The 26791-nt window shown below is 45.3% G+C and overlaps 1 protein-coding gene across 4 annotated transcripts in view; it reads right to left on the bottom strand.

Annotated features, from left to right (window-relative positions):
- The window catches only part of CHL1 (cell adhesion molecule L1 like), a 244933-nt gene that overhangs the window by 36990 nt on the left and 181152 nt on the right, over window positions 1-26791 (bottom strand). For all 4 annotated transcript variants that reach the window (XM_029593458.1, XM_029593467.1, XM_029593449.1 and 1 more), the window contains 3 exons: window positions 22841-23045; window positions 14384-14506; window positions 7212-7391 (listed from right to left, as the gene is read on the bottom strand). In XM_029593458.1, the coding sequence (XP_029449318.1) occupies window positions 7212-7391; window positions 14384-14506; window positions 22841-23045 (508 nt within the window). The remainder of the gene's footprint in view (window positions 1-7211; window positions 7392-14383; window positions 14507-22840; window positions 23046-26791) is intronic.

The raw sequence follows: 26791 nt of genomic DNA, 5'->3' as shown, positions 1-26791 counted from the left end.
GAGCTTTTCCCGATTGTGGTTGCCTTGCACATTTGGGGGGATAGTTTGAGAGACAAGAGGGTTGTGTTTTGGTGTGATAACATGGGAGTGGTGGAGGTTATCAATCGGCGGGCTGCTAGGTGCCTCCGGGTGTCTGACTTGTTGAGGGAGTTGGTGCTGCGTTGTATGTCGTGCAATGTGACAGTTTGGGCCCGTCATGTGCCGGGGGTTGCTAACGGTGTGGCTGACTCTCTTTCTCGTTTCCAGTGGGAGCGATTTCGAGAGTTGGCCCCGGATGCGGATCCTTCCGGAGCAGTGGTACCGTCTTTCCTCTGGAGCTTGGGTTCCCCGAAGCCTGGAGAATGCTGCGGGCTTCACTAGCCCCTTCAACGTGGGCAAGTTACGTGGGAGGTGCTCGGAAGGTTTCGGTTGTGTTGTCTGCGGCTGGATGGGGTGGGGGCCCTGTTTCGGATGTTGCCCTTCTTCGCTTCCTGGAGCACAGTAAGGCGGCCGGCTTCTCTAGAGCGGCAGTGGCTCGGCAGTTGTCTGGTTTTTCCTTCTTTATGAGGGCGCATGGCTGGGGTTTTCCTTCGGGAAGGTTTGTGGTTCGGCGTGTGTTGGCCGGTTGGGCTAAGGCGGTGGGCAGGAGAGTAGACAAACGTCTCCCGATCACGCATGATATTTTGTTGCGATTGCTGGCTGCGTTGCCGAGTATATGTTTTTCTTGTTACGAAACGGGTCTTTTCCGAGTGGCGTTTGTTTTTGCCTTTTCGGGGCTTTTCGGATTAGCGAGTTGGTGGCTCGGTCCGCAACCAGTGCGGATTTTCCGGGTTTATTGGCCAGGCATGTGACGGTTACTAATCGTTCGGTGTCCATTTGTATCCCGCGGTCCAAGACGGATCAGCAGGGTAAGGGGTTGTCTGTGGTGTTGTGTGCTGTGCCGGGATTGCCATCGTGCCCGGTGAACAACGCGGTGCATTATTGCCGGGGGCGGGCGTCGGGGCCGGCGCAGTTTTTGATTCATGAGAACCTGCGCCCGCTGACTAAGTATCAGTTTGAGGTGGTTCTGCGTTCGGCGTTGTCGTCATTGGGCTTGGATGTTGGTCGTTTTGGGACCCATTCGTTTCGGATTGGGGCAGCGACTGCCGCGGACTCCGCTGGCTTGTCCGGGGAGGTGATTCGTAGGATTGGGCGGTGGCGTTCGGACTCGTTCCGCAGTTATGTGCGTCCGGGTCAGGGGCAGTTTTGAACGGGTCTAACTCTGTTTTTCCTTCCAGGTGCGGAGTCTGCAGGACATGCTGGGTGGATCCTTGGGCACTCTTTCACCTATTGGGCGCACAGGCATGCCTGCGGACGGCCATACGGGCCGCATCTGGACTTACAGACGCGGGGGGTTGCTTTGCACTGGTTGGGGCGTCGGGGTATGGTGTGGGCCGAGCTGCTTCCTTGCGTGCGGGAGGGTTTGGAGCGGCTCGGTGCCCCTAGGGCGTTGGTAATTCATTTGGGAGGGAATGACTGGGGCAAAATGACGGGACGGCAGTTCATCAGTATGGTCCGTCAGGATCTGATGTTGGTATCTCTGCTGTTGCCGTCCACTGTTTTGCTTTGGTCGGATATTATCGCCAGGCCGGCTGAATTGGATAAGGTAATTTGGCGCAGGAGCAGATCCAAGGCGAACCAGCAAATTGGCTCGTGGCTGGTTTTCCGGGGCGGGCGGCATATTAAGTATGATTGGTCTTGGGGGACGGCCACGGGACTTTTTGGCAAGGATGGAGTACATCTGTCCTTTATCGGAATGGACTTATTCCTTAATTCAATTCAGGAGGCCTTGGAGACGGTATTTCCCTTGTAGTTGGGCCGCATCTTTGGGGGGCACGGGACATGTATGCCCATGTCTGTGGCGGATGGCCCGAGCCGGTACAGCTTGTATAGCATAATGAGTAAGATGGAATTATGTGGTAATTAATGAACGGTGGACAACTGGGATAGTTGTCGGATGTGGATTCCTTGCTCGTCAGTGGCGGGAGTCCCCTGGTCTGGCTCCTTGCTCGTCAGTGGCGGGAGTCCCCTGGCCTGGCCCCTTGCTCGTCAGCGGTGGGGGCCGCCGGGTTGGCTCCTTGCTGGCAGATGGCGGGGGCCGGAACCCGGGAAGGGTCGAGGAACGAGCCGTATGGCTGGCGGGGGATCGTCCTGCTAGAGGAGTGGCGGACGATGGTCGGAGATGTTGTTTAAATGTTATGTTAATTCAATGGCTCGGACCTCCAAGTTATTAAAGCTGCGGCCCAGTTAACCCAAAGTTTGTTGTCAGTTGCATTTATTCAAGGTGTGAACGGGGGTGGATGCGAACGAGCGATGTCCTGGATGCCTGCATTATGGAAGGTCAGCTGGGCCCCGTGCACAGCTGGCCAGGATAATGTAGGCTCAGGCGCGCGTCGGGAGCAGGGTAAAGCGGGGGGGGGGGGGAGCACATAAGGGAGGCAGTTAGGTCAGGCAGGGGTCAGGGGAAGTAGCAGAGGGCGTGGAGTAAGGAGGAGGGGTAGGCAAGGCACGGCTGCGGTGTTGGCAGGCCGTAATTGGTGGGAAGCCCAGAGGGGGATCTTGAGGGGGCGGAGTCTCGGGGCAGGGCGGCGTTGGTTTCACTTCGCCGCGACTGCCCTGAGAGCCGGTCGACTGTTTTTCCCTCCCACCCACCCTTTTCTAATTTGTTTGGTTTGTACTTGTTGTTTCCTTGTTTGTCGCAGTTGGCGGATGGCCCGAGCCGGTACAGCTTGTATAGCATAATGAGTAAGATGGAATTATGTGGTAATTAATGAACGGTGGACAACTGGGATAGTTGTCGGATGTGGATTCCTTGCTCGTCAGTGGCGGGAGTCCCCTGGTCTGGCTCCTTGCTCGTCAGTGGCGGGAGTCCCCTGGCCTGGCCCCTTGCTCGTCAGCGGCGGGGGCCGCCGGGTTGGCTCCTTGCTGGCAGATGGCGGGGGCCGGAACCCGGGAAGGGTCGAGGAACGAGCCGTATGGCTGGCGGGGGATCGTCCTGCTAGAGGAGTGGCGGACGATGGTCGGAGATGTTGTTTAAATGTTATGTTAATTCAATGGCTCGGACCTCCAAGTTATTAAAGCTGCGGCCCAGTTAACCCAAAGTTTGTTGTCAGTTGCATTTATTCAAGGTGTGAACGGGGGTGGATGCGAACGAGCGATGTCCTGGATGCCTGCATTATCAGCATTTTTCTTTCACTATTCCTTCTAACAGTGCTCTGTGCTCCATTATATCTGGGTTCTCTGTGTAGTAGAAATGCTCTGTTTATACCTTTCTCTTGGTCTGGTATTGTATATTAGTTGTTGTGGTTCCTTGCTAATTGTTTGTTTTTAAGATTCAGTATACCTGCAGTTCTCTTATTGTATAGCTGTTCTTTAATAATCTGTTTAATATTGGCACATAAGTGCTGAGGGATCATTTAATAGCTAAGGACTAGAAGGTTCCTAAAGGTGTCCAGTTATAACCAGATTGGGTGTGGCAAAATTAGAGGTTTGGGGGAAGCTAACTAGTGAACTGGCTGGAGCAATACAGACTGCTTAGTGCCAGCCCAAGAGAGGATTCCTCTGTTTCCAGTGCAGATAAGGCTGTGTTAAATTGAAATTAATATATAGTAGAATTTCTGTGCATAATAGAACTCTGTGTTTTTTTTATTATTCCTCTACTGGTGCTCTGATTTATAGTCTCTGAGCTCTGTGTAAAAAGAAACAGTCTCTCAATATCCCTTCTTTCTAGAGCTCTGACTCATAATTTCTGTGGTGCTTTCTCTGGAGAAAACCCCCCCAAAAACCAAAAACAAATCTGCTGTGTTTTCTTTCACTATTCCTTCTAACAGTGCCTGCATTTCTCTTATTGTATAGCTGTTCTTTAATAATCTGTTTAATATTGGCACATAAGTGCTGAGGGATCATTTAATAGCTAAAGGGCTATTAAAGTTCCAGAAAGTGTCCTGCTCTGCCCAGCTTGTCCCAGGATACTAACTGCAAATCCTCTTTTGTAGTTTATTTAATTCAGTGCCCTTGCCCATTGCTGTACTTGGGCAGAACCAGTCGACAAATTAAAATTCGTTTACGCGAGCATAGGAACCGGATTAAGACAGCTAACATAGAAGCACCCATTGTCAATCACTGTATTCAAGCTCAACACATTTTCTCCCAACTTAAATGGACGGTATTAGAACATGTTGTGCCACATTCTTGTGGTGGTGAGATTCACCGTCATCTGAATTACTGTGAACAATGGTGGATTTTCACCCTTTCTTCACAAGCACCTAATGGTTTAAATGAAAGCATTGCATGGTCAACGTTATTGCGAATTCTCATTGGTAGCTGTCAACTTGCTTCTCACCCATTGGCTGTTTCTACATCTGTCAGTCAGTTTAAAATAAGCTAGGAAAATGGCGGATCTCAGCTCCGGCAAAGCTGAAGTTCAGTAGCAGATGAGAATGGAGTCCTGACAATTGAAACGTATGTAATTTAGCAGCTTGAAACATTACATCTCTAAGAATTTGCAGATATAATGTAGCATGTTTATTTCTGTTTCGCAGAGCACAATTTAAAAGCCACCCCTGAAAAAGTGTACGAAACACGAGCTGTGTCTGGTTGGGCGATTCAGAAGTGATGCTTTCTTCTTTAATGATAAGTGCTAGTGTCTTTACAATGCTTAAAACTTGAAAAAATAATGGGGTAGATTTTACAAATCTACGCGGGATTTTATAAGATACACGCGTAGCCGTGCGTATCTTATAAAATCCGGGGTCGGCACGCGCAAGGGGGTGCACATTTGTGCACCTTGTGCGTGCCGAGCCCTGCGCGTGCTGCCCGTTCCCGAAATCGGAGTGGCCTCGGAGGGAACTTTCCATTCACCCCCCCGCACCTTCCCCTCCCTTCCCCTACCTAACCCACCCCGCCTCCGGGCAGTAGTAACTTACGCGCGCTGGCGCGGCAGGCCCCGACACAGGCCGCTGTGTCGGGGCACTCGGCCACACCCCTGGACCACCCACACACCCCTGATCGAAAACCGCGCCCCCTGGCCACACCCCCGCCTGTCCCTTTTTGCAAGCCCCGGGACTTACGCGCTTCCCGGGGCTTGTGCGCGCCACTGAGCCTATGCAAAATAGGCTCGGCGCACGCAGAGGGGATTTAAAAGGGTTACGTGCGTACCTTATGCGCGTATCCCTTTTAAAATCTGGCCCAAAATGCTTACGTTATAAGGAGTAAGCTTGGAAACCAATGATTAAAATTTTATAGCCTTTTGTCAACAAACTGGCTGTAATTAAGACTTAAAACTGAGCCTACTCAATAAAGAACAAAAAGAAAAAATAAGCGTTAAAGAATTAACGTGGCAAAAAATGGTGTAACGGCTGTTTTAAAGTGAAACAACGAACATGTTATGAGGTTTTCCAAGTTTTCTCAAAAGAATACCAAAGTATTATCAGCTTTCAATATATGATGTTTTCATATTAATATATCAAGGCTTTTATAAAGGCACGTAGCAAGGGGGATGAACTCGGAGGTAAAAAAGGACTGCCCATGCTCTGTTTAGCATGTACATGTTATTTTCGTCATGGCCTCATGTGCATGCTGTAGTTTAATGGGTTAGTTCGCATGCTATCGCTCTTTTTTTTACCACTTGCATCACATGTTAAGGGGTGTTTTAGCCTGTACATTAAATATATTAGGAAGCGCATGCAAAAATATATTTTGTACAAGTTTAAGTACCCAAGCCTTAACACTGAAATACAGAACACAATAAAGCTAGATAAATCTATCTGTTCAATGCCTGGCTCAGTAAAAGTTGCTTTAATTTAAGTGTAGTTATGCCAATTGCACACTCTGAGGTGGTCATTTATTCCAATGCTACAGGAATACAAGAAGAAGAAGATCTACCCCACAATGAAAAGCATAATCCTTGGAACAGGTAAACAAGTAGAATCCATAGATAAAAGTCCCAACCAGGCAAAACTCATTCTGGGGCTCCATACAGTAGCAATATGTATTCATTTTCTAATGAAATGAAAAACAACAAAAAATATGTTTTGTTTGCTCTGAAAACCAATCAACTCCCCCCCCCCCCAGCCCCCCAGATGCTACTTAGAAAACCCATCCATGAGGTTCAGTAACTGAAATGGCACAGGAGTGATTCTGCAGGAACCATTTTCAGAATGGTGCTGGCTGGCGGGTGCCATTTTGAGCATGGACCTGGCAGGGCAGGCACGACAGGGGATTGCTCCTGCTTCATTTTGACTACTGTAACCCCTTAGATGGGGTAAATGGCATCCAGGAAGGGTGGGGGATAGGGAAAGATCTGAGGGGGTCGGAGTTAATTTTTAAATATTTATGCCGAGGGGTTTTCGGAGCTGAAAGGTCTCTTCCTTTCTTTTTTCTTTAACTTTTTTATCTTATTCATTATGGGGGTCCATAGTCAGTGGTTTTTAGCCTGATAACTTGTGATTTATCTGGCTAAATGCTGACTTTTTAATATTATGGTCATTTATCTGTCTAAAATTTAGCTGGATAACTCAATCTGAAACCAAGTTTTAGCTGAATAACAAGGGGTATACGGGGGTGTTCTGGGGGCAGTTGTTAAGTTATATGGCTAACTCAGATATTCAGAATTAGTCAGACAACTTATTCAACTAGCACTGGTCATGCTGTAGTATGGTAGAAAGTTAGCCAGATAACATTATCTGGCCAATTTTAAGACAGGTAAAGTTAATGGTGCGGCTATGCTGCTGAATATTCTACCAAAGGTAGCTGGATACGTTTATCTGTCTAACTTTGCACATTGGCCAGTGGCTGAATATCACCCCTATGGTGTTTGTTTTGTTTCTAATAAACAAAATAAACATTAAAATAATTTAAAAACAAACAAAATATTTTTTTTTTTCCGTCTAGCACCCCATCACACAGTAGCCCAGAACTTTTCCTTAAAAAAGCCTTAGAAGTCAGTAATTGAATCTTGGCATTCAAATCAATAACAAAGAAACGGGTAATCTCTTAAATTCCACTAGAAGGAGCAAAACATGACCCAAGAACAGGTCGTTACTACCAAAAATAAACCAATAACTGTTTTAGCTAACTAATCAATGCCACTCCAGAAAGAGAAGGGACTGGTGGGCAGGAGCTTCGTGGCTTCGTGGTGGAGAAAAGCTTCATGGCTACTGAATCTCATCTTGTAGGCTGCTGAATTAACTTACTTGCTTGCATTGTCGTCAGGCCTTCCTCTGTGACAGGCTTCCCACAGCCCAAAGCGGTACAGGCATAGAGGTAAAACTTGTAGCGGGTGCTGTGGTCCAGCCCAGGAATCCTCCACGCCACTTTTAAAGGGTTGGTTACATTGATTTCGTTTAATGTTCCAATCTCGTCCGTGTCATTTACTGGAACGCAGACACAGAGCATGCAGTTAGCACTTGGCAGAGAAAAAGCTGAAAGCTCACAGGCAGAGAGATTTTAAGGAACATGTTAGACAGAGATTATGGGGTTTTTTTGTCATCTGAACTTGGATAACAGCTGTGTGCTCCCCCTCCTCAAGCCAGGGTTGTCTGATCAGGTAGCATCCTGAGGAGGGCACGGAGAAATGAAATGCACCTGAATGAAGTCGAAAGGGTAAACTGGGATATGTGTAAACCTTGTTACGTGAGATAAATATGGGAGACTTTGATGGCAGAATTTAACTACAGTAGCAGCTGGGTCTGTTTGGTTGACTGCAAGTACAACAATCACTAAAACTTCTTGTGGAGCTCGTATAGCCAAGTCCGTTTGGCAGGCTATGAAGGGGAACTAAAATTAAATTAGTAGCTGGGTCAGACAGTCATCCACCTGATGTAATTACAGAAGAGACTGGGCTCCCGGTGAAATCGGAGGTCCGGGTGCTAGGAGTTACTTTGATACCACACTCTATAGTTCAGTTCTGGTTTTCTGTTTACATCCAATCAATAATTTACATCCATACACAAGCTACTTGGATTACTGCAGTTCATTATATATATATATATATATATATCAGACTTAAAACTCTATCACTTCAGAATTTGAAGATCATCCAGAACAGTGTGGCTAGATTACTGTGTGATCAGAAACGATACAATCATATCAGTACAACTCTAAACTCCCTTCACTGAGTACCAACCCCTTTTAGAGCCCAGTTTATCATTTGTATTCAGAATCTTACATGGGGATAGTGATATACCCATGGGGGTATATCACTATCCTCCAAGGAGGAACTTGTTGCGTAGCAGTCAGAACGGCCTCTGAAGGCCTTGCATTCTGTTGAGAAGGGGTGTTTAGTGTGCCCTTGGGCCTCAGCCCGGGCCCAGACCTTCAGGGCCGAGCCAAGGGTTGACGGCGGGCTCCGCATGGCTAACGGGCTGACCCTCTGCAAGGCCTGCAAGCTCCCAGAGCCAACAACATGAGATGTTGGTAGGGGAACGGTCCTCCGACTGTTCCGAGCCCTTTCGGACCTGCCGCTTGAATCGGCATGGAGCAGCAGGCCTGGCCTGAGGTTGAGGGCAGATGGGCCTTGACACGTAGACAGGACTATGATCGATGCAACGGCATCGCAGACAAGACACTTAATTGATGCGACAGCACCACTGACAAAGACACTTGGTTGGAGCGACAGCACCACTGACGAAGACACTTGGTTGGTGTGACGGCACCACTGACGAAGACGCTTGGTTGATGTGACGGCATTACAGATGGAGACACTTGGTTGATGCGACGGCATCACCGACGAAGACACTTAGTTCTTGACAACAGCTGGGAGGAAGGACATTTGCACTGTCTCTCAGGGCGCCCTACTCAGACCACCCGCGGGACTGAGTCGCGGACCACCCTGTCCCATTTCACGCCCTACACAGCCCTCGGAGGCTGGTCATGGACCACGAGGAGAATGGGACAAGCGCGGGGCAGGTCCAGGCAAAGAGGAACTCCAATGACGGAGTCGGTGTCATCCGAAGCTCCCTCTATGGCTGGCGGAAACAGAGGATCCGGAGCACGAGGACCAATCCCACCGGCAGACTGCACCAATCTCGGGCATACACCATCCGAGAACCACAGCTCTGCAGGAACGGAAGGCTCAGGAGCACCAGACGAAGATGCAGGGAAGAACAGAAGACCTTACAAGACTCTGGCTGGCAGGAGCCTCCAGAGGGATGTCGCTCAGATGCAAGGCCACGACAGACTGAGAAGACAGCCCTTTTATAGGGCTCAAGCAGGAAGTCCACTTAAAGGTGGGGTCAGTACACTTCCTATGTCTGGCCCTTTAAATCTGGCAGAGGGGCGAGGGCCGGCACCTAAGAAGCAAGCAGAAGCAGGGCTGTGCAGGACCGAGGACAGTGGCCTGCACAGCATCATCGCGTAAACACGCAGGCAGGGCCTGAGGAGCAGGCCCTGACATCGGCAGCGGCTCCAGCCACTGCGGGGAGCCCTGGGGACGGCTCCAGCCGCCGGATGGAACCGGGGCTTGTGGCCTAGCGCCGCGAAGATGGAAGTAGCATCGGGGGCGGTCCCTGTCCCGCGGAGAGAAGCAGGAAGGCCGCGGCTCCGACCTCGGAGCAGGTGAAGATCCGGAACGGAGGCTGCGCAGCTCGGTGCACGCAAGTTGCACAATTGTGCACCCCCTTGTGCGCGCCGACCCTGGATTTTATAACATGCGCGCGGCTGTGCGCGCATGTTATAAAATCAGGCGTACATTTGTGCGCGCCGGGTTCCGTGCACAAATGTACGCCTGTGTGTACCTCTTAAAATCCGGCCCTATAACTTTACTGCTGCTCCTGATGAGGAGCACAGGGTGAGGGATCCGGGTCAACTGGATGCAGAACCAGAGGGGTCTGAAAGACCTCACTATTAACTTTACAAACTGGTGGACTAATTGGGAAAACTGGGAATGCACCTCGCATGAGCATGTTTTAAAATTCACTGACATACACACATAAAAGCCGATGTGGTCCTATGGAAGACACACGCGTGCTATCTGTGCTCAAGTAAGCTCTTAAAATTATGAGCATACTTACACTCAGTTAGTGCATTTTAAAATGTGCACACGATAAAACATTCTAGTATATCCTCACTCGCGTGCCGATATGTGCATGTAGGGGTGCACACACGCTCGTTTTAAAATCAAACTCATGCTTTTTAAAATCAAAAGATATGCACATAAAGCAAACCCTTCCCTATCTCCGTCCCCAGGAACACTTCTGCTCATTCTGGGTAAACCTATATGTGAACATGTCATATGCGCATAAAGTAGGCAATTTTGTAACAGACCATTTCTGTGCGTAAAGCCATATTTTTACCTGCAGAAGCCCCTTTTGAAAACTGCTTTCTTGGAGGATATGTGCAATGTTTCCATCATGAGTGATCCCTTCACCATGTGGAGGCCCTTTTGGACTATACAGGATTCAACACATACAGCCATATTTAGATATACTATTTCTATGTGATTCTTGAGGTTTTATGACTATTGAGAGAGAAATCTTTAACTTCATATTTGATCATTTTAAATATTGCCCTGAAGCAGGCATTTGCATTGAAACATGGCCAAGTTGGGGGTTTCTGTTTTAATCTCTGGAAATGTTTCCATTTTATTATATTTATGTAGCAATAGTTTTTTGTTTTCTTGTTTCTTGAGTCTTGTGAATTAAAGGTTTTAAAGTTTTGATCAACTTCAACTAGGGATGTGCAGGAGAAAAAAATGTTTCATTTCAAAGTTCATTTTGTGGGAACCCCAATTTATTTCTTTAGTTTAAAAAAATGTTTTTACATTTGATTTGTTTTTCACTTGTCATTAAAATCAAAGAGGAAGCATTATAGCCTATATTGGGCTCCAGAATTGAGATTTTCTACTCAGTTGTCTTAGAACTTGTGGGAAGCAATCATCAGAAGGGTTAAATAACTCCAAGGTATCTAGAAAGTGTGGAAAGTGGCACCAAAAGTGTCATTAATAGCCTAAGGCTCCCAAAAGAGGCAAAGGGGTACCAGCATTGGCAGGAGTTCTCCAATCATTGTAAGAAGAGTAAAAAATCAGCAAAAGTGGGAAGAACACCCCAAGGCTCTAAAAGAGGACACCATCTATAGACTACAGTGACATGAACCCTTGATGGCATCTTGAATGGCAACCTGGCACTAAAAGTGGCATCAGCTTCCTAAGGCACCATGAAAGGGGAATGAAGCAGAAAAGGAGGCAGAACCCTCCCTTCCCCATCAAAGCAGGCACTGTTAAAGGGGCTAAGCAGCACAAAGAATGGCTTCCAAGACTGCAAAGCAACATAAGAGGTGCAAAGCAGCCCCCCAACTCAAAGTGTAATGTCTGGGGTATGACAACAAGGCACAATGGCACAGAGAACTCCAAGATGTAAGGTATGGGCACAGAAGCAAGGCTGAGTGGCACAAAGATCCCCAAGGTGCTGAGTGGAATTTTGATTTTTTGTGTAAAATTGGTTTTCCAAATGAAAATATCACATTCTGAACATGTAAATGGTTTCACAAATGTGTAGATAGGTTGTATTTTTTATGTTTCCTCTATGCTATAGCTCAATTCTAGCTGTTCTATTTCCTGAATTTCTGGTTTTGCATGAGTTCTCTCTGCCTGACTCACACTTTTAACACACTCAGAACATGTAAATGGTTACTCTAATGAGTATGATTATGTTATAGTAAGCTGTGAGGGTTTTTTTTTGCCAGAAACTTTTTCCCATATTCTGTATTTGAATTCTGGCTGTTCCATTCCCTGATTGTCTAGTTTTGCATGAGTTCTCAGTGCCTAACCGATACTTTTAACGTGTTTAGTACATTGAAATTGTTTTTCTCGTCTACATTTTCTGTTCTGCCTGCATTTCTTCCTTAAGACTGAGGGCTTTTATGGACAAACCACCCAGTATAATTAACAAACAGCGTGGGAGAATAAGGCTGGGATCATTGCAGACGGTTTAGAAGAAAACAAAAAACATAAAATAGGTGGAGGGAAGGACAATTTTTTTGTTTCTAAATTTTTGGGGAAAAGCAAATACCCTAGTACAAAAAGAAACAAACAGCAAAAAACACAGTGGCTCAAAAACTCCCATGCTCATTCATATTAGGCAGGCATAAGCAGGTAAGTGGAGCAGTAACACCAAGACCTCTGTGGTGATATAAGGGGCATGGCAGCCAAGTAGAGTGGTAACAGTCAGGCCCTGTGTTGGTAAAGGGGCTTGACAAGTATGCATCAGGCTGCAACTTGCAAGTTCCCTATAGTGGCATAAGGAGTATGGTAGGTAGGCATGTGCTAGCAAGTTCCCTATTGTAGAATTAGGGACATGGCAGCTAGACATCAGGCAGCAATTTCCTGTGAGGGAGTTTACAGAAAATTCCCTCAACCCATTTTAGGGGACCGGCCACAGCTATCTAGACTAGTCCTCCTTAAGGATCAGCCTCACAAGAGATTCTGGGCCCAGGTAGGATCCCTTCAGCTTGGCATAAAAAGGCAGGGCCTAGAAGGGTTAGAGAGGCCCTGGGGAGTAGGCAGGAAGCCAGAGTACACATAAACCAGTTATGTTTGACTTTGTTTGTTACCAGCACTGCAAGGTGAGCAGTTTCTGTTTTTTTTTGATCAGTAAATAAATTGTATATAAGGAAACAACCAGTGTTTAACTCCTTTATCATACTGGTTGTTTCCCAGACCATGACAGTTCCAAGTTATCACAGTCTCCTATGTTGGTTCTAGGAATATGGCAGGTAGGTATCAGGCAGCATGTCTCCTATGGTAGAGGTACTAGGGGATGTCATATGGGCATCAAGCAACAAGTCACCTATGCTGGTCCTAGAGGTATTGCAGCTGGCAATCAGGCTGCAAGTTCACTATGCTGCTACTAGGGCTATGGCAGGACAGGTGGGCATCAGGCAGCAAGTCCCCTATGGTGGTTCTAGGGGCATGGCAGGTAGGCTAATGCCAGTAAATCCCTTATAGTGGAATTAGAGGTATGGCAGGTAGGCATGTGCCACTGCCAGCAAGTCCCCTATAGTGGAATTAGGGGCATGGCAGGTAGGTATGTGCCAGCAAGTCTCCTATGGTGGTATGGCAGCTGAGTATCATGCAGCAGGCAGATATAACAAAGACTACAGAAGGAATCCACATATTGCACCAAACATCTCAGTCATGTGTTCAGTCTTCAAGATAAGTGTCTCTGGATCCACAGAACAGTGATAGGTTGGTTTAGAAAGATGCTTCACTCCTTGACACTGTGTCCTACCAAGGTATAACAAGGCACACATGAATCACTGGGCTGGCTGCATAATAGCTATACTGTAACAATTCCTTACTGATTATATTGCATATGTTCTTCTCCATAGATTATAATGGCTATTCAAATAAATGGGGTAAAAAACAAATGAAACAAATAGGATTCATTTAATTCAGGGATCCTTCTAAATTCGTTTCTGGAACCCCCAGAAGAAACAAATTAGATCCAGTTTGTTTCAGAATGCCCATTTGTTTTAAATGAATACACATTCCTACTAATTAAACACTTTTATACTTCTATACTATTTATTTCCCATCACTCCTCCTTTTTCTTATGTTTGTTTTGTGGCAAATTTACCTCATGCATTTTTTTTTTGTTTATATTTGAAATTCTGGTTTAACCTACAGCATCTTGAGCTGCTTTAAATATTCTGACTAAAACTTTCAGCCTGAAGCATGAAACACGGGTAAAAGGAAAAGTCTACTAATACAAGAAATAATAGTGGGGGCACCTTGACAGAGTTTGTAAAGTCTGTGGGAACTTTTTACCTGCAGACTTTGTCAGTTTTCAAAGGGACAAAGTTCTTTCAAATTTGAGTCAGGAAAAAACTCTGTATACAGGCCTAGAGCTGCTAATTGTGCGGGAACTTTTTTCCAGATTTGAGTTTGAATGCAAGTGTTTGCATAAGTGCTAAACTAGCCCAGACTCCCCCCCAGGGCCGCTTCCACTTGCTCCCTGTAAAAATACAGGTGTACTGGCATTATGTGCGTATACCCAGATGATGTAGGCAATTTTCAAAGACCCCATTTCCATGTGTAAAACACTGTTGTGTGCGTGGAAACATTGCCTTCATTATCAAGACATACAAAACTCTGTCAGCCCTTGCTAAGAAACTCCCTGCATGAGGCTGGGGAGTTAAACCATGCTCATATTGCCTCTAAACTGTAAAGTGAAAGCTAAGGAACTGCCTAGTATTATAGAAAAATCTCATCATCGCAGCCTCTGGTCATCTGGACCCTACCATAGTAATATTTTCCCCATCTCTCCAGACAGTCTATGTCATAGCAGTGTAGTGCTTCGGTGCTCTTCTTCCATTTATCTCAAACATTCAGCTCCTGATGAGTTTAGGACATTTTATTACATTTACTTACTCATTTGGTACTGCAGAAGATAGCCAGTGAGAATGCCATTTGGTTTGCTAGGAAGTCCCCAAGACAGTGTTACTGAATCTTTATCAAAGCTGAGAATCTTCAGGAAATGTGGCTGTTCTGGGACTGGAGAACAGAAGTGGAGAAGCGGCTGAGTATGGTTTGAATATGCAATGTAAACTGACATAGCATGGGAGTACAATATATATACTAACTTAGCACAAGTGCAATACAATCTGCCTTAATCTTAGAGCCTAACTTTCAAACCTGAGGTATAGCATTTACACATGTAAGTGGATGCACAGAGAATAGTACTGCACTGTTTATAAAACACTCTGTAATTTTGCCCCCAAATCACATGCTTATATTTCACCAATAATTCCAATGCAAGAAAACTCATACTTTATCTATTTTATAAACAAAATGAAAATATTTTAGGTGCATAAAAAAAAATCACGTTCGCATAATAACCTCAATGTAGATGTGGAAACAAGTATTTTATAAAGTATGCATGCGTACCGTTTTGAAAATACTTATTTTGAAATTACCAGTCGGCTGATACCTCTGCCAGTTCACCTAGTCCATCTCCAGTTTACATAGACCCTCTAGCACGACATCATGAATCCCCACCTGCTCACCCGAACCTACCACTGAGTTCACTGGCATGAGTTACTTAGCAGGTATAAAAGTGTACAAATACGTTTGGTAATGTATATTTGTACCTTTCTTACAAAATGCAACTACCGCATGCTCTTCAAAAGCCCCGCCCCAGAGCTTTCTTATTCTGCTCCTTTTCCCACTGGGAAAATGTATGCGTGAAATGGAAAATACATGCATGCTCTTGACATTTATAAAATAGCATAGATGCATGTTTATGCTACTTACACGCACATATACTATCTTTACATGCAAAACCCTATGAAAATGTACTCCTTAGTACGTAATATAAAAGAGGCAATTTTCAGAATGTCCAGATTGGGAGAAAGTCCACGGCTGCCTTATACCCACGAGATTTGCTCCAAATTTCAAGGTGAAAGTAGGTACATACGTAATTTGACATTGATAATTTCCACAGGCATAAAGTAGCTGCGGACGTTTGTACCTATATATTTTGTGTGGGCTCGTTGTGAATGGAAAATAAGATGCAGAGAAAATAGCATGCATAGGACTAAAAATACAATCTACGTGTGCTAGTTTCCTCCTCTGACCAAAGTGTACCTCTGCAAACCCCTTTTCTTAATGTGGGTTAAAGTCTGCGCGTTGGAACAATACTTTTAGCTGCATTGAGGGAGGGTAGTTTTCAGATGACCTATGTAAAAGGGTAAAATGCTTTGAAAATTGCCCTCAAAAGATAGGGACTGGGAGAGAACTTCCCTACCCTCTGCCTAACCTTCCTTCCCTTTCCCCTCTCACCCCGAACCCTAACCCCTACTTAGCTAACGCAAATTTTTTTATCTTACCACTTACTGCTGCTCTAGAGCAGAAGTAGTTTCTGTGCGCCGGCGAGCAACTGGACCGCACTTTCCTGGGACAGCCTCCATCCCGCCTCCTTCCCTGGGACAGCCTCCATCTCGCCTCCTTCCCCGGGACAGCCTCCATCTCGCCTCCTTCCCTGGGACAGCCTCCATCCCGCCTCCTTCCCCGGGACAGCCTCCATCTCGCCTCCTTCCCCGGGACAGCCTCCATCCCACCTCCTTCCCTGGGACAGCCTCCATCCTGCTTCCTTCCCTGGGACAGCCTCCATCCCGCCTCCTTCCCCGGGACAGCCTCCATCCCGCCTCCTTCCCTGGGACAGCCTCCATCTCGCCTCCTTCCCTGGGACAGCCTCCATCCCACCTCCTTCCCTGGGACAGCCTCCATCCCGCCTCCTTCCCCGGGACAGCCTCCATCCCGCCTCCTTCCCTGGGACAGCCTCCATCCCACCTCCTTCCCTGGGACAGCCTCCATCTCGCCTCCTTCCCCGGGACAGCCTCCATCCCACCTCCTTCCCTGGGACAGCTTCCATCTCGCCTCCTTCCCCGGGACAGCCTCCATCCCACCTCCTTCCCCGGGACAGCCTCCATCCCGCCTCCTTCCCTGGGACAGCCTCCATCCCGCTTCCTTCCCTAGGATAGCCTCCATCCCGCCTCCTTCCCCGGGACAGCCTCCATCTCGCCTCCTTCCCCGGGACAGCCTCCATCCCACCTCCTTCCCTGGGACAGCCTCCATCTCGCCTCCTTCCCCGGGACAGCCTTCATCCCACCTCCTTCCCTGGGACAGCCTCCATCCCGCCTCCTTCCCTGGGACAGCCTCCATCCCACCCTGCCCCGCCCCTTTTTCAGGGCCCGGCACTTGTGCGCGTATCGGCAGTTACGCGTGTGGCCGAGCCCTTTAGAAAATGTGCATGGCGCACGCAGGGCCCGGCCACGCGTATAACTGCCGGTATTTGCGCACGTGGCCCTTCGAAAATTAGGGATTTAGCGAAAAGTCTGCTCATTGTTTCACAAAGTGCAAACATTTACCCTCACAGACGGAGGCATTCTCTGGGGCATGTTTAGGGTGGGGAGCCAAAATCGAAGGTAGATTGTATTTGCATTTGCATGTCTTTGTGTTTACTTTTCCAGTAAAAATGCGCCCACATAAAAAGCAGGTGCAAATGACTGAGCATCCTTTGCTTCCAAGACAAATTTCAAAAGAAAAATATGTGCGTACTTTCACTTCGAAAACTGGTGCAAAGCGCATGGATAAAAAGTACACACGGTCTTTGTTCCAATGGGGACGCTCTCGCTCCCCCCCCCCCCCCAAATCCTGTAAGGTGTAAAGAATCTCAACCTTGGCTTTACCTACAAAGTTTGTTTCCTATATTCCTGCACCCACTTTGTAGGGCATCGCTGGTTAAAATCCCATTCCCAAGATGACTTCCTACATTTCAAATTCACAATTATCTCTTTCCAGTGTGTATTTACATTCAGCAATTAAGCCTATTATGCCCATTTGACAAACACTTTTGCCTCTAACTTCTGACACTTTTTTGCTATACTTGTCTTCCTCCTCAAACTGTCTCTGCTTCCCAGATCCCTTCACTCTCTACCCAGACTACGGCTGACTTCTTCAATGATATAGGTCACAAAATTAACATTAAGTCCACCACCATGCTCTTCTCTTTCACTTGATTCTTCTCTCCTTCCATTAGCTCCTGCCACCCTTTCTTCCTTTTCAGAAATGAGAGAGGAGGAACCTGCCTATCTTCGTTATTTCTCTAAACTCACAACTTGTTCCTACCCAGTTCCTCTGTTCAATCTGCCCTGTAGTCATGCCCTCACTTGTACCCTCAATCTATTACTTTCTACTACAACTGTTCTTGCTGTTGTCATACAATCTCTGTATATATCACCCCTTCAGAAACCTTCACTGAACCCTACCTGCCTTGTTAATGATTTCCTTTCTCTCTTTCCTTTTGCATCCAAACTATTCAAATGTGCCATTCACCTCCACTGCCTTGACTTTCTTGCATCTCAAACCATTCAGTATCCATTGCAATTTAACTTCTATTCTTTAGATTGCATGGAGACAGCTGTTGCCAAAATCTCCAGTAACCTCTTCATGGCCAAGGCCAAGGGTCTACACTTGATCCTCATCTTCCTTGAACTATTTATTGCTTTGACCCCATGTATTACCATTTACTCCTTGATACACTATCCTCTCTTGGATTCTGGGACTGTGTTCCATCTCGGTTTTCCTCTTATCTCTTCATCACATTTTTAGTATATAATCTTGCGGATTCCCCTCTTAACTCTATCCCTTTATCAGTGAATGTGCCTCAGGGCTCTGTCTTGTGGTAGGAACTGCGGTGTTTTGAAACCCTGACCTTGTTGGTATGGGTCTAGAGCCCTGCTGGGGAATTATATTGGGTCAGAAGGAATTGGGGAAGCGATGGTTTAGTAGCATCCCAGGTTTTGTGGGCAGGGCTAGGCCTAGTCAGACTTCCGTTGGCTGTGAGTAAACCCATCCCAGTTACACAGCTGTGCTTAAATAGTAGCAAGTAAATGTTGTTGCATGTGTCTCCAAAGTATTTTCATCTAGTTTTGAATTAAAGTAGCACCTGAAGGATTGTTAGCTGGTCTAGTTCTCTTTCTCTCTGCTACTGGCTAAGAGAAACTATACCTTTTACTACTTTGGTAATTTTCCCTCCCATAGCTAAAAATCAGGAAGTATCTACCTATGTTTGCCTTGGTTTCTGGCATTAAAGAATCCTTGTGAGCATCGCTACTGAGCTGTCCAGTTTTTATTTCTCTGACATCTTGTCTTTTCTCTTTACACTTGTTTCCTTGGTGTTCTGAATGCCCCTCACGCCTTTCAATAACTCATTTATGATGATAAGTCTCAGATCTACCTCTCTGCATCAGGAATGTCACAAAGAATCAAGTCCCAAACCTCAGCCTTCTTTTCCGACATTGTCGCCATGATGTCCCAACCACCATCTTAAATGTTACATGGCCAAGACAGAACTTGTTATCTTTCTTTCCAGATTCATTTCCCCCACTCCCTCTTTTTCTGTCTTCATTGATAGCAGTTATCTTCCTGGTACTCTCAGCCCACAATCATGGGGTCATCTTCAACTTCTCAATCTCCTTGTCTGCACATATACAAACCACCACTGTTAAAATCCAGGGACTTGCAAGTAAATTTTCAAATCGAAATGTCCTATAGAGTTTTCCTCTGAAAATTCAGGGACTGGCAGGAGAAGTGGGTAATTCGTGTATCACTTATTTTACAGTTACAGAGTATGTGAGGTAAAGTACTCTTGGGTAGGGATGTGAATCGTTTTAGGACGATTAAAATTATCGTCCGATAATTTTAAAATCGTCTTAAACCGTTATGGAACACAATACAATACAGATTCTAACGATTTATCGTTATAAATCGTTAGAATCGTGAGCCGGCACACTAAAACCCCCTAAAACCCACCCCCGACCCTTTAAATTAAATCCCCCACCCTCCCGAACCCCCCCCCAATAACTTAAATAACCTGCGGGTCCAGCGGCGGTCCGGAACGGCAGCGGTCCGGAACGGGCTCCTGCTCCTCAATCTTGTCGTCTTCAGCCGGCGCCATTTTCCAAAATGGCGCCGAAAAATGGTGGCGGCCATAGACGAAAAAGATTGGACGGCAGGAGGTCCTTCCGGGCCCCCGCTGGACTTTTGGCAAGTCTCGTGGGGGTCAGGAGGCCCCCCACAAGCTGGCCAAAAGTTCCTGGAGGTCCAGCGGGGGTCAGGGAGCGATTTCCCGCCGCGAATCGTTTTCCTACGGAAAATGGCGCCGGCAGGAGATCGACTGCAGGAGGTCGTTCAGCGAGGGTTCCGGCGCCTTGCTGAACGACCTCCTGCAGTCGATCTCCTGCCGGCGCCATTTTCCGTACGAAAACGATTCGCGGCGGGAAATCGCTCCCTGACCCCCGCTGGACCTCCAGGAACTTTTGGCCAGCTTGTGGGGGGCCTCCTGACCCCCACGAGACTTGCCAAAAGTCCAGCGGGGGTCCGGAAGGACCTCCTGCCGTCCAATCTTTTTCGTCTATGGCCGCCGCCATTTTTCGGCGCCATTTTGGAAAATGGCGCCGGCTGAAGACGACAAGATTCAGGAGCAGGAGCCCGTTCCGGACCGCTGCCGTTCCGGACCGCCGCTGGACCCGCAGGTTATTTAAGTTATTTGGGGGGGGGATTTAATTTAAAGGGTCGGGGGTGGGTTTTAGGGGGTTTTAATGTGCCGGTTTTTCGATTTTTCGATTTTTCGATTTTTAACGATTTTTAACGATTTTTCACGATATTTTACCCCCCCAAACGGCAACAATACGATTCCCTCCCCCTCCCAGCCGAAATCGATCGTTAAGACGATCGAGGACACGATTCACATCCCTGCTCTTGGGGATTTCAAAATGAATTTCCCTTGTGACTTAGTCTCTCAGTCCCACTTCTATCTCCATCCCTGCCCCTTTACGCTTGTTGGCATATAGTGAAAGTACTTTTACCTGCATTCAGGGAGAAAGGAGCAATTTTCAAAATATAATTTTACATGGATAAACTTGTGTACCAGCATAAGAACTTTTTAAAATCAAGGAGGCAATTTTGAAATGTATTTGCATTGTTTTGCCCCTGCACAAATGGAAGGTGCAAAGTAGATGGATGCTTTTAGCATGCATACTTTGTAGCCATTAATTGTCAAAGGAAAATTATGCAAGGGGTTGCAATTTGAAAATTAGCGCAATGTTCTTGGGTTAAAAGTGCCCACAGATTGCAAGCAATGCAGGCTTAAAACTACCACAGAATAAAAAAACGTCTTGAAGCCTTTTATTTGTCTTTTCTCTCTGCCATGACTTGAACTTGGGATAGTAACTTTGATACCGGCATGTGGGCGCACATGTACGCGTGTATGCTGGCTCATGCCAAAGGATGTAGTCATTTTATAACATACGCACGTATATGCATGCATGCTGTAAAATAGGCTGTACACGTGAATATGTGCATGCAATTTTATATGGACTTTTGCATATGTGCGCAAATACCGCGTCGACTGCATAAATGAGGGGATTTCAGTAGACATGCGCGCTGATGCAATTACCAATTAAAGCAGTTTGTTTCTAGTTTGCCCAGTTAAGGGATCAGACTTCCTAACCCCTCTGTTAATTAGCCTCCCTTTTACCCTGACTCTTAAAACCCTGCTCATCTCTATTTTTTTTTTTGTTTTCTGATTGCCACACCATCCATAGCAGAAGTAGGGGACCCTGGCACGTGTTTGTGCGTGTCAGTATTTAAGCGCTGGATTCATTAAGAAATCTTGGAACGCCCATGCCCTGCCTAGACTATGCCATGCCCCGCCCCTTTTTTAGAAAGTTTTTTTTTGTAAGTGTAAGCGCGCACTTTTTAAAATCTGCGCCGGCCCAACTTCTCCACATATCTCCCAGATTTGGCACGCATTGGACTTTTAAAACTCAGCCAAAAGGACAACGAGCACACACTGCACTTCAACAAATATTGTCCAACCAAAAGTGCAGACAAACCAGATCAAGTCTGAGAAGTATGCCTGAACACAGAAGACCAAAATGGAGAAGGAAATTCCCAGAGGCCTCTGCGTGTCTTTGGCCTGCCTGGGCTGAATGGACTCTGAGTGACTTACAGAATGTCCCTGGATATCTGTGGAGGCAAACTAGCACCAGACAGGTGATGTCTATTCATAGAGTCACCACAGGGGAGCTTCAGGCACTATTCTCAGGAGTTTGTAATCCACACAGTTACAGACGTATTGATTGTCTTGACCAGTAAGAGTTTAACCAGAACAAAGAAAGTCATGGGAAATGGGCTACACATCCTGGGAAGCCAATCAGGGATAGTTAGGGATGATTTAATCATGCATTTGACATCACAACTTATGTAAATGATTCTTTGGGCAGTCATGCAAGTCTCCAGAACCTTCTATCCTTTTCCTCTATTTGAATGTTACCTATAAAAGAAGGATCACTTCCTGTATCCAGGGAGATGCTGGTCAGATTGTAAGACTAAGGGCACCCAGTACCCAGCATCTCCCGAGAACACTTATATTGACTAATAAAAATACATTATACTTTTTACTGAGTCTAAGTGTTCTTGTGTCCCTGGCCATAAGCACAGAGGAAGCTTTAACAAGTCCCAATCGAAGAAATTCCAAATGCAAATTTTTTATTAATGTCTTGTTGTTTTTAATTCGGCAACTCCACTGATTTAAATTACAAGCATCTTTTTGCAGAAGTCTCCCGACACGGTCCCGTGTTTCGCCAGAGGCTGCATCGGGAGGGACCAAAGATTTCACAAACAAATCTATAAATAAAGCATATAAACGATCAGGACAAAAATGAACTTAGTACCAACCCAGCAAAAGTAACACATATCACGTTTAACAGGTTACCATACCTGGATGCAGAAACTTCTAACCTGCTTGTATTGAGGTCTAATGCACTCCCTGCCATGTTAGAAGATTCTGCATCCAGGTATGGTAACCTGTTAAACGTGACATGTGTTACTTTTGCTGGGTTGGTACTAAGTTCATTTTTGTCCTGATCGTTTATATGCTTTATTTATAGATTTGTTTGTGAAATCTTTGGTCCCTCCCGATGCAGCCTCTGGCGAAACACGGGACCGTGTCGGGGGACTTCTGCAAAAAGATGCTTGTAATTTAAATCAGTGGAGTTGCCGAATTAAAAACAACAAGACATTAATAAAAAATTTGCATTTGGAATTTCTTCGATTGGGACTTGATCTGGTTTGTCTGCACTTTTGGTTGGACAAACTTTTAAAACTCACCCATAAGCTCCCTGGAGGTTGAAATCTCCTATGTGTCTCTGTACAGCGCTGCATACCTCTAGCAGCACTGATGAAATAATGATGATTAGGTGTAGGATTTATAAGTTTACTCACTGTTTAACATTCCCTTCCTAAATCTTTTGTTCTTCTTACCTCCTTGGGGGGTTTGAAATGTTTTCCTCACACTCTCCGGTCCATCTCCCCTGGTGTTAAAGGCTGCAACGGATAAATGATATTCACTGAATGGTTCGAGGCCTGGAACCATACCAGAGTCTCTGTCACCTGGAAATGTTAGGAAGTGATGCTCAGATTGATGTTTTCTTCCATCCAGCAGGCTCCTGACTTTCCACCAGTTCACCTGTGAGGAAATGTTTGTTAATTAATGTGCACAGTTTAAAGAATAGCTGCACTTTGTATTGAATTTTCTCTCTCTATTTCTATTTTACACTTAATGTCCTGCTTTTTCAGTTCCACAGAATTTCCCAAAGAAGTTTATGGTATAATTCATAAAAATAAAATAAATTCTCAGAATAAAGTACAATTCATATAACCCAAACCCAAACAATTCAATATACAAATTAAAAAAAATAAGAGACAAAATAAAAACAAATCCCTAGTATTCCACTAAATCCAGTCCGTACTCTCACTAGGAATGAATCAGCAGCAATACAATAATTTTACATAAATAGCTAATACAGTTACTAAAATAACATGAATCAAAAACAACCCATCTAACCTCCCAAATTGCTAATAAATCTTTATTTAATTCCCAGAAAAATCTTCACCTCAAACAGGGAAAATTAATACAATCTAAGAATAATCTTCTAACCTGCATATATAATTCACTACTAAAGGACTGGCTAGACATGAGTAGGCCCAATCCCTCCCTGAAGAGATCCCCAGAATCGACCTCTTTTGGCTTGCCTCTTTGGAAATGTCATGTCCTGTCGCAGAATGCCTATTTAGCTTAGCCTATTATTATATCAGTGGGAGAGGGGCGTGGTCAGTGTCTCTGCATTGACCATAATGAGGTAGATATTGAAAGAATATTCAGCTAGGAAAGTTAGCTGGATAAATATATCCAGGTCTAAATATCAAGATAAATATATCCAGCTAACTTAGCTAGGATAGTCAATGATGCTGAACATACCCAGATAGCTTTTTGTTAAAAGTTTATCGTGATCTTTAGACCTGCTCAATAGGAGGACTAATTTATCTTGCTAACTTAGCCTGAATAATCAGATAAGTAGCTCCTCCCTAGTTTGCCCCCATCTTGCCCACCACTTAGCCAGATAACTGTTTAGCTGGTTAAATAGTTATCTGGCTAAATAGTGGCAGTCTCAACTTATCCAGCTAAGTGGCACTGAATATTGACCTCACTGTAATTTCACTTGACATAATCTGTGGGGGACAAATACTAAAGAAGAATACTGCAGTAGCATTTTACTATAAAAGGGGAAACTAGGGTACAATGAGAAAATGTGTTAGAAAGAAACTAAAAGGAGCAATTCACATGGTTAAAAATTTGCAGGGGGCATGGACATTATTTAAAATGACAAACCAAAAAAAGAACTGTTGTAATTTCCACTCCTATAAATAACTATCCGAAAAGGAAATGTTGTTAGAAAATCTTCCACAAAATACCGCTCCCAAAGATTTTTGTCGACAACCTTTTTGTTAAATCTATGACCGCATCATCAAGCCTGACAGCGTGCTCCCTGTATATTCAAAGAGGGGGCCGCCCGGACTTCTAATCATCTGCGGCATTCATTTTCTATTTTTGCTGTTTTTTTAAAACATTTCTTCTATTATTTTTTTCTTTTTAGTCAAGCGAATTATCATCGCTTTTGAGACTCACAAAAGCGATGATAATTCTTAGACATGCAAGGAGATATATGAAAACTGTTTTCAAAATTACTTGAGAAAAAAGAAAAAAATAATAGAAGAAATGTTTAAAAAAAACAGCAAAAATAGAAAATGAATGCCGCAGATGATTAGAAGTCCGAGCGGCCCCCACTTTGAAAATACAGGGAGCACGCTGTCAGGCTTGATGATGCGGTCATAGATTTAACAAAAAGGTTGTCGACAAAAATCTTTGGGAGCGGTATTTTGTGGAAGATTTTCTAACAACAATTCCTTTTCGGATCATTATTTAAAATGACCATCCTTGGACAAATGCAAAATAATCCCAACTACAGGTACCCAATGCTAGGTTTTGTGTTAGGGGTCACCACCCAGGAAGAAGACCTTTGAGTCCTTGTGGATGGTACCTCAAAATCTTTGGCTCAGTGTGCAGCGGCGGTGAAAAAGGGACATAGAATGTTAGGAATTGTTTGGAAAGGAATTGATTGGAAAGGAATTGATAACAAAACTGAGAATATTATATTGCCTTGAGTAGATCCATGGCGCGACTGCAGCTTAAGTATTGTATGCAGTTCTGGTCACCCCACTTCAGAAACGACATAGCAGACATACAAAAGTACAGAGAAGGGCAACAAAAATTATAAAGTGGATGGAAAAGCTCCCATTTGGAGAAAGGCTAAATAGATTAGGACTCTTTAATCTAGAAAAGAGAGAACTGAGAGGGGATTTATAAAATCATGAGTTGGGTGGAATGGGTAAATAGGGAATGGTTATTTACCCTTTCAAATAACACTAGGACTAGAGAACTCTTCATGAAACAAATTGCAGGAAGTATTTTCTTACTTAGCACACAATCAAATCATGGAATCTGTTGCCAGAAGATGTGGTCAAGGCAACTAACATAGGGGAGTTCAAAAGTCAGTTGCACAAGTTTCTGAATGAAAATCCATAAACAGTTATGCATGTAGGCTTGGGAAAGCCAGTGCTTATCCCTGGGAGTGAGATACCAGAAACAGATCAACTATTGTGACCCAGACTGGCCACTGTTGAGGACAAAATGCCGGGCTCAATGGACCCTGGGCTGTCCCAGCATGGCACTTCTTATGTTCTTATGACTAAGCACCAGCAAGACAGGCGTCGGCACATCCTTCTCCTATGAGGCAGCCCGTTGACAGAAGCCCTCTACTTGTAATCTGCTTAGGGGCCAAGGGCTGTATTAAGGAGAGAAACACCCAGTAGTATATATTAGGGAAATGTTACTTCCCCGAGAAATAAAATACTCTGCTTCAGAAAAGGAGGCCCTGGCAATGAAGTGGCCACGAAAGTCCCCGTGCTACAGAAATTTGTGTTGGTAACAGACCATAATTCACATTTGTTTATTTATTTTCATTAACCACTTCTCTGAGTCACAAAAGAGTTGCCCGAACCCAATCATTAAATGGATCTACTGCAATAAGGATTACAATTAGAGAGTGATGCAGTAGGTTCCTGACCCTCCAGTCCTTTGATTTTAAAGTAAAACACTGACCAGGGAAGTATAATGGAAAAACAGATTTCCTCTCCAGGGAGGAACATCTAATAGAGCAAGCACCACAACCCATAGGTTTGGGGTGAAGGGGAGGGTATGTTCCTAACTGGAGGATATAGTGCTTGGGACCATGGGAGTTGATCACTCAAAGGGATTGCTGAGTCACTCTCCCTGCCCATAGGGGCCAGCTAGAAAGGATTGACCTGGAATGGGAGGTAGGATAAGGAGGCCTGGAAGAAGAAAACCCGCCAAAAGCCTGTAAGATAAAGCCTAGAAGTGGGAAGAGAATTTACAACAGACTGTGTTTGTTAAGCAGATTTAAACTATGCTGAATTTTTTTTTTTTTGGTGCTAACAAGTTTAGTTTGGCTCCTTGCAGTGAGGGAACTGCCAAAGTGTTCTTATTTAGTGCTTAGTCAGAGCCAGGATTTCTGTTTTTTTTTATTTTGTTTCTTTGCTGTACATATTGTTTTTTCTTTGTTTTTCCTGTTTTCTTGGAATAAATCCACTTAGTCAAAATCTTAAATGCTTTGTGTTCATCCCTGATACCAGGGAACCCCGAGGAGTTGCAGATACTTAGCCACAAGTTGGCCGCTTCATGGACCATCACTGACAACTTGCCTCAGGCATCAAAACCCTTTCCTGTGCAATGATGAGGCATGGCAAGGGCCTGCACTCCATGAAGGAGACACAGCAGGCTGTACCATGGAGAAA

This window comes from Rhinatrema bivittatum, chromosome 1, assembly GCF_901001135.1.
Source record: "Rhinatrema bivittatum chromosome 1, aRhiBiv1.1, whole genome shotgun sequence".
NCBI lineage: Eukaryota > Metazoa > Chordata > Amphibia > Gymnophiona > Rhinatrematidae > Rhinatrema > Rhinatrema bivittatum.
Note: the sequence above shows the minus strand (reverse complement) of the source record. Positions and strands in the feature narration are given on the sequence as shown.